At 40.9% G+C, this 12,854-nt stretch overlaps 1 protein-coding gene across 3 annotated transcripts in view; it reads right to left on the bottom strand.

Moving 5' to 3' along the window:
• Nucleotides 1-4,680: 4,680 nt before the first annotated feature.
• HSPA4L (heat shock protein family A (Hsp70) member 4 like) overlaps nt 4,681-12,854 on the bottom strand; it is an 80,573-nt gene continuing 72,399 nt past the window's right edge. For all 3 annotated transcript variants that reach the window (XM_075929873.1, XM_075929870.1, XM_075929871.1), the window contains 4 exons: nt 12,091-12,198; nt 7,727-7,846; nt 6,113-6,274; nt 4,681-5,515 (listed from right to left, as the gene is read on the bottom strand). In XM_075929873.1, the coding sequence (XP_075785988.1) occupies nt 5,321-5,515; nt 6,113-6,274; nt 7,727-7,846; nt 12,091-12,198 (585 nt within the window). In that variant the 3' untranslated portion in view covers nt 4,681-5,320. The remainder of the gene's footprint in view (nt 5,516-6,112; nt 6,275-7,726; nt 7,847-12,090; nt 12,199-12,854) is intronic.

The raw sequence follows: 12,854 nt of genomic DNA, 5'->3' as shown, positions 1-12,854 counted from the left end.
TTGAATTCAAAGCTTAATTTTCAATTTTAAAATGCGTTCTTCAAATCACATTGCACTGCTAGATGTTTGAGACCTCCCACCCCCATAAAAAAGCAGGGAGGTGTTTTTTTTTTTAAATGGTTCCCTCGGGTCAGTAGTACTGTAGCACCAAAACAAAAGCAAGAGAAAATATTCAGATTAATAATTACATGCAACTAAACAAATGATGCTACTTATTTTACCCATCTATGTAATTGTTGGACATTGTTGATCAGATTACTGTAAAAATATTACTTTTCTATTCTTCTAAAGCATATAAGGGTTATAGTTATACTCCAGCTGTTTTAAGGTCACGAGTGAAAAAATATTTGAAAAATTACCTTTAATAGAAAAGTTTTGAATAGTCAATTTCATTCCTTTTGTAACAGGATTTACTATGCCAATATTTTGTAACCAGTTTTAGGTGGGGGAGGGGTTTTGGAACCACTGTTTTGATGCTTAGTTCTTTAGAAAGTGTGTAATGTATTTTTAGTATCTTTCATAGTACAAGTAGCAAGATTTCTCTCTGAATTAAGGGACATTAAGCAGTAGCAGGGGAAGGAAATTTGCAATAGCACTTACCAAGGCTAGTCACTGCCTGTAACAAAAAGGGGACTTCAGTTTAAAGGATTGTTTATTCAGTGCCTTTCACAAGCAGGAAATATTACAAATGGATTCAAGTGAAAATGTTGAGTCTCAAATGGGGGAGAGGTAAAAAGTAAATAGGATTACAAACAGGAGTCCGAGATAGAAAATGGAAAGGAAAAAGTCTAAACCCAGGCAAAGTGGGATATCTTAAAAATCAAAGGATACACATAGGAAGTGTCATACATCAGCACACAAGAAGAAGCCTATATACCGGCTTTGCTTTACTGTATGAGAGAGAAGAAGCTAGTGGAAAATAAGCTTCCTTTCCTCACAGCATATAGTAAATTTGATTATGGAAAACCATGTTGCTTTGAAAAGAACAGCTAAAAGTCACAGGTTGACAGCTAGACTAGCACTCTCCCTTCAAGCAACCCCACACTGCATATGTAAATTGTAACAGGCACTCATGCTGTTGAGGTCCGACTGATTATACATCTCAGCTTCATCTTTGTAGATCTGGTTATAACCTTCAGACAGACATGGTGTTTCAAAGGAGTTGTATAGTGTTTCCACATCTTTACTATGTTACAGGATACTTAAGTTTCCTGCTGTAAATTTCAAGTGTGCACAGATGCATGACGCTTTAACTATGAAATAACAGAATTCATGAACATAGGAAGAAAGGAAGGCCTCTTTAATCCTATTTGTCAAATGACCAAGATTGTTTGTTATTAATCTTTTGACTAAGAAAGAGGGCAGTAGAATCAGTTTAAGCAGAAGTTGGACTAATTCTAGTTTTTTCAGTCTATTTGTTTATAGTATACGATTCCTATTTAATGAAACAATGGACAGTTTGTAAAGTAGCACTTAAAAATAACCTCTTGCTAGACAGTCTCAAAATGATGCAATTCGAGATTAAGGATATGTCTATACTTACCCTCAGATTGATGCTCCAGAGGTTGATCTTCTAGTGTTCGATTTAGTGGGTCTAGTAAGAACCTGCTAAATTGAACACCGAGGGCACCCCCATCAATGCCAGTATTCCTACTCCTTGAAAGAAGTAAGTGAAGTAGACAGGAGCATTCCTCCCCTTGACCCTCCACTGTGGGGACAATGCCAAAGTTCAAATCAAGGTAAGTAGACTCCAGCTACATAAACAACATAGCTGGAGTTGCATATCTTAATTAAAATTTATCCCCTAGTGTAGGCCTAGCCTTAGAAATCCAGTAAGATGCAACAATTATCCATTTTCATAACTCCTTAATAAACCAAATGTTAACCCTAGTAAACCAAATGATCAAACCAATGATGATCCACAAATTCTGCCTTCCACAATATTCATACTGTAGTTCTAATATCCAGTATGTATATGTGAAGTTTTGTTTTCAACAACTGTATGGCACTAAGTTAGACAAACTTTAATCAAGATCATGCCTGAAAGCCATTCTCTGCTCATGTTTTTTTTTAAATGTATCTGCTTCCACACCCATGAAACAGACTCCCACAGAATCTAGAAAGTCTGCCATTTTTAAAGGCACTGATGTATCTGCATCTTCCCTTGCAGGGGGAAAAAATATTAAATGGTCTTTTAAAAACAGATCAGATGTGTGGACTATTACTATAAAAATATCAAGGTTAGGGTGTCAGCATTTAAGTTCTAGATTTCTCCTACTTTCATTGCACAACTAGAACAGTAGAACAGTCTAAATGCATGACTGGTACTGTACAGAAGCTAGTATTGTGTAACGCCCCCCCCCCCCCCCCCCCCCCAAAATCACATTTTAATGGTGTGTCATGTTGCCTTGAGATGAAAGCTTTGTTCTTGTCAAGGTTAGAAAGTGTTCCAGTATATAAGAATATAAAGGATTCTGAAAATAATGGCCTTATTACAAAGCAGTTTGATGAATTACAAAGATGACCTTTCAGAATTTTTGCTGGAGTACAGCTGCCTACTAGGATACAGATCCAGGATACCTTAATATCCAAAATACATTTTTGAATGTTTCAAAATTGCATAATACAAGTTTTAACCCAAGACAGTTTCACCTTAAACTCCTGATTACCCAACTGCTACTCATAGTATAAATCTAGATGATGTATCAGTGTTAACAGGCTTTTGGATAACATCCTTTCCATGCTTAATATACAAATGCCTCTTTCTTTTATCCTTTGTCTAAAAATAGTTAATAGTTTATCAATTTGGAAACTACACATATTTTTACTTTGTATGGCATCTATTTTGCTACTTGGTCTTAAGGCCTCCACAACAGGTATTTTTCTATAATGAACATTTACTTCTCAGCTTATTTTGGGGTAATATCTGAATATATATTTTGTGAACACTTACTCACCAGCAGTTTGAAATATCAGTCAGCATTGCTGAAGTAAGACCTGCCAGATACTAATGGGATAAGATGTAAGACTGAACTATGTAGTCATATATTTAACTTAGGAACAGGAAATACTGTAGCTCTATGCGAAAAAAAACACTTAACATTAGCAAGTGTGGAAAAACATGTTTAATCCCTTATTTCATGAGGACAGCTAACATTTAAATAGTCTGTTTCATCTTCTGATAAAGATTTTGTGGTCAAGGTTTTCATTTTATGCAGTTTTCAAGACACAATGGTGAGGTCTATTCCCCTTCAGTAAAATGAGGAGTTTTATTTTACATTTTTGAGCATGATTTAAGGTCCTAGACTGCTTTTGGTCACCATTAAGATTTTTAATGCAGAAAAATGTACAGGTATATATTGCTGCTGTGGATTATTTAGCAATATATCTTTATGTAATTGCTCAATCTTGCTTTTAGGTTGAAGATAGTATTTTGTTTTCTGTTCAATAGATTGTCAAGACCCTATAAACTCAAATCCTATAAATACTGAAGTTTCTGTGAAAGAACTGCAGTCATGACAGTTTGGGGGTACAATCTCCACCTTATGTCTGTTAGTGATAGAATGTAAGCACTTGCACTAAAAAAGGAGCTGAAAGCCTAACATTCATTTACATTTTTGCTTAGTCAATCCACAGCAGTAACAAGCTCTAGTAAAACAAAATAAATACACCAAACTACTTACTTTTGGAATGTGTGATCTTGAACAATGAGAGTAGGTGGCAAAGTGGTTTAATATATTTGGAGGTGGGCTTGGTCACAAGCTGGTAACATTTTATGGTCTCATGTCTGTTCATAGTAGGGATTTTGTCATTTTTTTCCCTAGAGAGTGCTACATTTATCACCATTTCCCTGAGCGTGAACACTGTGCACCACCACATAAAACAGTGACTTTGTAATCATGTCAAAATTTACATTAAGAAATTTTAAGGGAAGGGTTTACCAAAGGTTGATTCAAAATTTATTATTCTGGTTTCATATGAAACAGTTTCCTAGGTTTAGTGTAGAAGTGTAAGACTAGAGTTTTTCCACTAGCTGGTTAACTCTCCAAGACATCTGAAAGCAAGATGCATGAGTGCACTTCGCTCTACGTCCCCATTAGGAGTATTTTGATAGTGATGCCATATATTCTTCCCCTTTTTAATTATGGGATAAGGCTGTTCTTTTACTATTATGTTAAATGTATACTCCTTGAACTCAGTTTAAGTCAAATAAATATTTGAAATAAACCTTGGTTTCTCAACCCTTCTGCATCTGCTTGGATTTGGCAGGATTTTTTCCTATGTATAATTTGGGCACACATTGCCTCAATGTGTTAAAATCCCTAATCATAATGAATGTTGGCCAATTTGTGTAAATTATCCATTTGCTTTCATTTGAAATATTTAGTAAAGGACTTAAATCCACACCTCAGAATTAAGACAGTTTATGAACCCATTTTTTGTGTTACTATTTCTCCTGTAAGGTGTACAAGATGTGCTGTTTGAGAGAGCATGTATAGCTGTTAACTGACAGGAAATCTAGTTTTAAAATGTAACAAGTGCAAAAAAAATTAGATGTCTCTCTTGAAAGTGATAGTCCTTGCATATTACTGTAACTTTAGTATCAGTCTACCATAACCACATGTGCATTAAGTATGTATGAACAGGTCAAGAGTTATTTTGAACAAATGACAAAGCCAATTTACCAGTATTGTTTTATAATTATGTTAATTCATGGTATGATTCTCAAATTAAGAAAATTCTGTTCTAAACTTGTATGTTTTATATGAAAAATATAAAGACCGTACAGTTCTCATCAACAAGATGGACTAGTATACTAGCTAACCTCTATTTTAATATTTAAGTAACAGTACAATAACTAGAAAATAGGTCAGTGCTTCAAGTGGTCATATTAACACCACTTCAATTCCAATATTTTTCCAAAATAAAGATGCAATTAAATCTACACTTCAGCATCAGTAGTGCAATACAGTGTCCTTTTCTGATTAAAGGAATTGAGGTTTATCCACAATAAAAGCTTTAAACAAGGTAGATTGTTGCCATTTATATATCAATTCTGTATGTTTGATATAAAATATATTGGGAAAGCTTAAACTGACTTTTACAATCTACATTCGGCTAAAGCTCCACATAAGCAGCATCAATGGAAATGAACATTGGAGGGAACTCAATGTAAAACACGTTCAAAACTACTGCAAAGAACAAAAGGACAGAAAGTTGGCTAAGAATAACTGAACATCCGTAGTGGTGCTAGACATAAAAGAAGAATGGACCCTGTAGTTACTTGCACTGTTTTAATTAAGTGAAAGAAATGCGAAACTTAGTCCACTTCCATTTCTCCAGATGGTTTGGTCTGCTGAGAATTGTCCTTTGCAGGATCTGGTTTTGTTTCAGCACCACTTTGTCCATTCACTGGTCCATTATGTTCACCATTAGCTTTTGTCTGAGCTTCACTTGGGGGCTCCATCCTTGGCTTAGGCATGTTAACAACAGGGTTACAGAAACTATCCAGTTCCTAATATATTAGGATTGAAGAAAAGGATTATGTTCATTTAGTGATGAAACAAACACTCAAAACACTTGTACTAAGGAAGACAGTTGAAGAGTTCCAGTTTACCCGGGACAACAGAATTGAGAGAGGCATTTATTTCAAAATTTCCATGGAATCTAGGTTTCAGAAGCTGATTTTATTTAATGTGAAGTTTGAAAAGCTTACATAATATATGTTCTCTGACTAATTCTAGTTATCTGAAAATGTTGTCAATTTTCTATAAAACTTAGGTGCAGTAAACAATACCAGTTAGTTAAGGTATAAGGCAAATAGGATCACAGAGAAATATTTAATCCGCTATTACTCCAGAATAGAACCGATTAAATCACTAAATGAAAGGGATCGTCCCTCCCATTTACATCACTGGAGAACCCCCCTCCCTCCCCCGCAGACTTACTATTTCTAGGTTAAGACAGGGAGAAAGCTTATTAAGCTAGAGTATAGGTACACCCCCGCCCCTCCATCTGTACCCTATTTTGCTCTTGAGTTTAATGCAATTTAACTATTTATAGATTTCTTCCCTATGCTAAGGACATCATAGGTACAATAATGCTTCTTTACCTTGGATTTTGCTAGTATTTCTGCCACCTTCACAACTGGATCCTGAGTCAGACTTAGTTTATTCTGGGCATTCATTTTGGTATTCAACCAATTCATGGCTTCACTGATAAACTTTTCAACTTTTTCCATCTCAGCAGGATCTAGATGATCATATTTTTCATCCTAAGAGGAGAAATGTTTTGAAACAAATCACCACAATGAATTTATGGGGCACACACTGGTAAAAGAAGTGTACAGTATCTAAGATTGCACTGCAACAGTTTCTGTGATAAATCCATGCATAAACTGAAGTTTAGAAGGAAAAATAGCTTTCGAGATAAAAAAATTATATAGGGAGATTTCGTCTTTGTTCATATTTAAATGCTTCAAGATACTCTTATAGAAAGCACTCTATAGAAATGTAAATTTGGGATTTCACTAAATTTATAATTATATTCCTTGATGTTGTTCAGATTAACTTAGAGCCCAATATGCTTCACAATATATCAATTTTCTTAAGTTTATTTTAACGTATGGCAATCTCCACCAACTTAAGAGTGACTAAAAAATAACTGCCAAATGAATTACTCATTTAGTTTAAAAGATACTTAAAGTACAAAATGGAAATCTTCAATTTTTTCATTTGACTGATACAAAGCACCCCTTTCCTCAAGCTCTAGGATAATCTTTCCAAAAGCACTTAAGTGCTTTTGAAAAACATTATTCCTAGACTTTGACTTGGTCTATGCTAGCAACTTACAGTAGAGTCTCGATTATCCAACCTAAACGGGACCGACAGGTGGTCGGATAAACGAAAATGTCAGATAACATGGAGTACAGAACATTACCTGTACAGTAGCTGATTCGGGTGCTCCGGGCGAAGGGCAGCAGCACTTTGGGGATGTTCCACTTGGAGGCTGCCGAGAAGGGCAGCAGCAGCAAGAGCAGCATCAACAGCACCCCGAGTGACAGGGCAGCGAGTGGGGCCATTCTCCCAGCCTGCACCTGGGGGCTGCAGGAAGGGAAGGGGCCAGGCAAGGATGGGGACCAAGTGACGCTGGCAGGAGACTCCAACCCATGGACTGGACTCTCAATCGCCCGCCATGTGCTGCAATTCAACGGGTGTCAGCAGCTGGGGCAGGAGAAATGGGCCTGGTCACATGATAGATGGGCGGCAGCAGCGTGGGGTTTTAGTTTTGCTAGGGTCTACTGCTGGAGCCTCTTCAGCCAGGAAGGCTGCATGCGGCATGGCAGCACAGGGTGGCTGGCCTTGGGGGCCGCATACTTGCGCTGCACTAGGCTGGCTGGGGATTTCTCACGGAACCCCCTGACAATGGTCCGCGGAACCCCAGGGTTTATCCGGTATGTCGAATAAAGCGGAATGTTGGCTTACCGAAGGTGGGATAATCTGGACTCTACTGTACATCAGTGTTACTGTCCCTCAGGAATATGGAAAATTCATAACCCAGAGTGTTGCAGTTATACCTCCTAACTGCACTGTAGACAATATGTTGATGCGAAGGCTTTACCTGTTGACATAGCTACTGTACCATTAGCTACAGAAAAGCCCTTAGTTTTTCAAACTTTGTTTACTAACCTAGATAATCCCCATACTCCAACTGTATAAATATGTACCTTATTTTTGAATGCTTCTACTGCTTTCATTAGAAGCTGGACCTTCTTTCCCAGGTCATTTAAAGCTTTTGGTCTTTCTTCATGTTCCATGTATCTTTCCTGAATAGGCTGACCATATTTCTGTAAGTATAAAACAGAGCATGGCACACTGTATAATTACCTCCAAAACTGAACTCTCCCACTAACATTTATATGTTTAGCTAACTCAGTGAATGAACATTAGTGTTAAGGTCAATGTAGCATGTTCTGAGTTGCGTGAATATCCTACAGGAAGTAAACTCTAGCATGGGGCAGGCAATTTTTGCGGGGGCCATACCAAGAATTTCTAAAGTAGTCAAGGACTACACTCTTCCATATTAATAGAGATGGTGAGGGGCCTGGGATAGAGGTTGGTGCAGAAAAGAGCGGGGTGCAGGAGAGGATGTAGGGGCTGGAAGGGAGTTTGGGTGAAGGAGATAGTTGTGACCTGGGTTGGGAGAGTAGTAAGGTGCAGGGATCTGCGTTGTGACCTGAAGAAGGAGACTAGGGATGCAGGATCTGGGGGAGGGGAAGAATGCGGAGGAATATGGATGCAAGAGGGGAGGTAGAAAGTTTGGGTTGTGACATGGGGCAAGGGATTAGGGTTCAGGATCAGGGGGGCAGAAGGTTTGGGTTATGTGGGGTAAGGGTCAAAGGGTTGGGATACACACTCTGGCTGGGAGACCTAAATGATTGACTCCCAGCCAGCAGACTCCTTGCCTGCCCTTACATTGGTTGCAGGGGCCATGTGGTTTTTCAACAGCTAGGAGCCTGAGGGGAGGTGGGGGAGGGTGCTTTGCAAGCTGTCTGTTAACAGGCAGATCCCTTTGGCCAGAAACCGGCCAATGGAAATGGTGCTGGGGTGGGGAGGGAGCACCACACAAAGCCTCTCCTCCCTCCCCGGGCTCACATCTGTTCAAACAAGAGCCCCACAACATCCATTTTCCTCTACAGCGTGGGGCATGGGGGATGGCAGGCAGGGAGTCTGCCAGAGGCTCCCCATTGCATCTGCGGGCCAGATTCAGCCCGCAGAGAATATTTTGCCTAGGCCTGCTCTAGCAAGACATTCTGCAGTTAGAATATTGGGAGACCACTATATAATAGTGAAGAGAAACAAGAAAGAAATAAGTGAACAAGATTTGACTGCCACAAAAATTGTCTAGGGTAATATATAGAATTACTTTTACAATATTTTTGAAGTACAGGCAGTCCCCGGGTTACGTACAAGATAGGGACTATAGGTTTGTTCTTAAGTTGAATTTGTATGTAAGTCGGAACTGGCTCCAGATTCAGCTGCTGCCACTGAAACTGACCAGGGGCTGACTACAGGAAGCCAGAGGCAGAGTTGCTCTGTCCCCAGCTTCCTGGAATCAGCCTGATCAGTTTCAACAGCTGCTGAATCTGGAACCTGGGACAGAACAGCTGGGGTGCTGCCCGGTAGGTTCCCACAGGACCAACCCGGCAGCACCCCAGCTGCTCTACCCGAGGCGTCCCGCAACAAAAGCCTAGTCTGCTGGGGGGGGGGCACACTAGCTGCGCCCCCTCCCCCCCAGCAGACCAGGGAGACCCGAGCAAAGCCACACAGGCGGAGGGACCCCGCTGCCCGTGCGGCTTTGCTCCTGTCTCCCTGCGGTGCTGGGGGGAGTCCCCCCCAGCACACCAGGGAGACCCAAGCAAAGCTGCACAGGCGGAGGGACCCCGCCGCCCCTGTGGGTTTGCTCCTGTCCCCCTGGTCTGCTGGGGGAGGTCCAGCAAAGCCGCTGGACCCCCCCAGCAGACCAGGGGGACAGGAGCAAAGCCGCCCAGGTGGCGGGGGTCCCGCTGCCTGGGCGGCTTTGCTCCCGGGTAAACGAGCAAAGCCGCCCAGGCTGCGGCTTTGCTCGGGTGTCCCTGGTCTGCTGGGGGGGGGGGGGGGGGGGGGCGGGGTCCAGCGGCTTTGCTGGACCCCCCAGCAGACCAGGGAGACCGGGAGAAGCTTTTCTCGCCCCGTTCGTAAGTGCGGATCCGACATAAGTCGGATCCGCATAAGTCGGGGACTGCCTGTATATTAGATTTCAAGTTAATGTCCTTTTGGACAGCTCACAACTCAATTGCAATCATTCAGTAGGCATTCAGCCAAATAACCACAGGAAATGGGCAACCACCAGAATCCACATTTTCTCTCCTAAAGATCTCTCCCATTTGCCAGAATGTGCTTAATTATTCAGTCTTGTAGGACAATCGATCTGAATCTCATCTATATAGCTCCCCCAGTTGGCTTATTTCAAATCAGCAAAAGTTCTGCAGCAGCCATTTTTTCATAGTCACCAGCTGCTCAAAGGGGGACTAGCCAGATAACAGTATTAAATCAGTTTCACCGCACTATTTGAGAATGAATCATAGAATCATAGAATAATAGGACTGGAAGGGACCTCGAGAGGTCATCGAGTCCAGCCCCCCGCCCTCAAGGCAGGATCAAGCTCCGTCTACACCATCCCTGACAGATGTCTATCTAACCTAAAAATGAAGCATTTTTCAATTTGAAGTTAAGAGTTAAGTATCCAAGATTTTAATTATGAAATGTCCTTGATATTAGGCCCCCACTCTACTGTCAGAAACCAAGCAGATCTTAGCTATGAGCACAATGGAATATAAAAACCTGAAGACTGACATCTCATCTCACAGAAAATGTTTTTAACAAAAAATGTTTTTAACAAGACTTAGCTGAATTCAACATTTACACTACAGTTTCTGAAAACAAGAGCTGCAGAAAGTCTAGTACTGGGATGGTGAGCCTATGGCGCATGGGGTATTTTAACTCCCTCTGGGGCATCTGGTATTGGCCACTGTCAGCAGAAAGGACATTGTACTGTATGTCCTTATTTGGCCCATAGCTTGTCTTGATCCAGCCCACAAGGCTCCGGGTTCGCCCTAGGGTTGCCAGATGTCCGGTATTAAACTGGACAAGTCTGTTATTTTCACCTCCTGTTCAGTTAAAAAAAATCAGAAAATACTGGACATCTAAAATGTCTGGTACTTACTGAATTTTTTTTCCCCAGCCAGTTGGTGATAATCCTGGGCTGTCTGGCTCAATACGGAGGCAGCCTGGCAACCCTAGTACTTAACGGGTTCTGCAGGCAAGCTGTCCGGCCCAGCGCAAGGAGGTGGGTGGCCACCGGCAGCCTGTTAGGGCCAAAATGCCTCACCACACAGTTTTTAAAGGGGCCATGCTGGTGATTTGAGGTAGGGGTTATTTTTTGTTTTGTATTATTAAAAACTCTCGGGGTCCTTTTTTTTTGGCTCAAACTTTTTCCTGGCATTTCTTTTTTGTTGTTGGGTATTTTTTCTGAAATCATCTGGCAACCCTAGCTCGCTCCCACCCCCTTATAGTAGGGCAAATCAGCGCTGCTGTTCCAGCAAGCGGGAAGGAAGCAGCTCTACATGCTGTAGGGAAGTGCTCCCTGCAAGCACCCCCTCCCCACCACTCCCATTGGCAGTTCCACAGAGATGCATGGGAAAACACCTGTCCCCCAGCAACTATGCCAGATAGATAGGCCCCTTAATCCCCTATCCTCTCCCATACTCACCCCACTCCAGTATTCTCCTCCCGCCCAGCCACTCCTTCACCCTATCTACCACCCCAAAGCCCACTTACTGGCAGCCCTCCCTACACTGAATCCCTCATTTTGGATCCATCCAAGAGCCTAGAGGAGCCCCACAAAATCTACTAGGCCCAGTGAAGAGTTAACCTAGCCCTAAGGGTAAGCCATGAGCCTTGGTGCCTCCCCTCATGGTTCTGGAGCTTGAGGAGAATATGTGTTTTTTTTCAGCTTCTCAGTTGAGGGGCATGTGTGAGGGTTTTTTCTTTCCCCTCCTCAGTTGGAGGCCAGTAGGGACTGTTTATCTGCTTTTCAACTTGTGTATGGTCCTCAACTGAGTTACCTGTGGATCTGTGGCCCTCGACCCAAAAAAGGTTCCTCACCACTGGCCTCATGCCAGGTGGTCGAATTGCACCCACTGGTGTTATTCAACAGGTGCCCCCCCCCAAAAAAAACCACACGCCAAACACCTAAGAAAAATCAAAGTGTTAAGCAATCTACAAACTTCGCCCACAATATTAGCCACAAATGTGATGCACTAACTTATAGTATCCTAATAATTGCACAGACCAACATACAAATATTTTCAGATGCAAATGTGGGTATCTAATTTAAAAACTTTCATTAATCCTGAATCATTCATTAATACCAGTGTTCGTGAACATTCTTAAATGGATAAACACATGCTCATACATAGAGGTCACTATATATAATCACTGATGGTGATGTTTCTTAAATTTGTGTTCTATAAAAGCAAAACAATCTTACTCTTAATTCCTGAAGTTTATCCATATATACTTGTTTTGGTTGGTCCTCACCATCTTCATAAAGCCAGTTTTCTGTATCTTCCAACATTAAGGTCAGTTTACTTGACTCCTAAAAAGCAAGTTTTTATAGTGAACAAGGTCATCAAATTTAGCTCTCTTTTTGAAGGTAACAATTTCGATGGTAGCAGGACAAATACAGAAATGTCCTAACCTATCCATATCTACAGAAAATGGAAGGGAATTCTGGACTCATATGCCAGTTCCTAATTAGGAGGAAAACCAAATGCAAGAAGTTAAAGACTAACCAGCAAGGATTTCAAGCCTAAGTTATACATAGTGATACAGTTAGGGTACTAATCAGGTTTGTAATTTACATAAATGATCTTTTGCATATTCCCCTTTGAATACTGATAGTGAAATTTCGGATTTTTCTAGTGGTGAATTATATTCACAAAGTATCTTAAGTTTCTGACTTTGTAGTATGTTTGTATGCAAGGTTATGGGGCACTGGCAAGAGTTTAAATAGCAATACTTCAGTAAATGATATAATTCCTGTCAGTTTAAAGTGTAATTGTGCAGCATGGCTTTAGCAATTATAACCACCCTTGCTTATGCATAAAAGCAGATATTGGCAATATTTGGTTGGATATTTCCATCAAACGCTGAAGATATTCTTAGACTTTAGTAAAAAACTAAGGCCTCATTCTCCCTTAATTTACTCTTCAAAGGCTTCTGTACCACATATACTTGTCCAATACAGCATTA

The sequence above is a fragment of the Pelodiscus sinensis genome, chromosome 5, assembly GCF_049634645.1.
Source record: "Pelodiscus sinensis isolate JC-2024 chromosome 5, ASM4963464v1, whole genome shotgun sequence".
NCBI classification, from domain to species: domain Eukaryota; kingdom Metazoa; phylum Chordata; order Testudines; family Trionychidae; genus Pelodiscus; species Pelodiscus sinensis.
The sequence above is the reverse complement of the archived record's forward strand: the minus strand, read 5'-3'. Positions and strand labels throughout refer to the sequence as shown.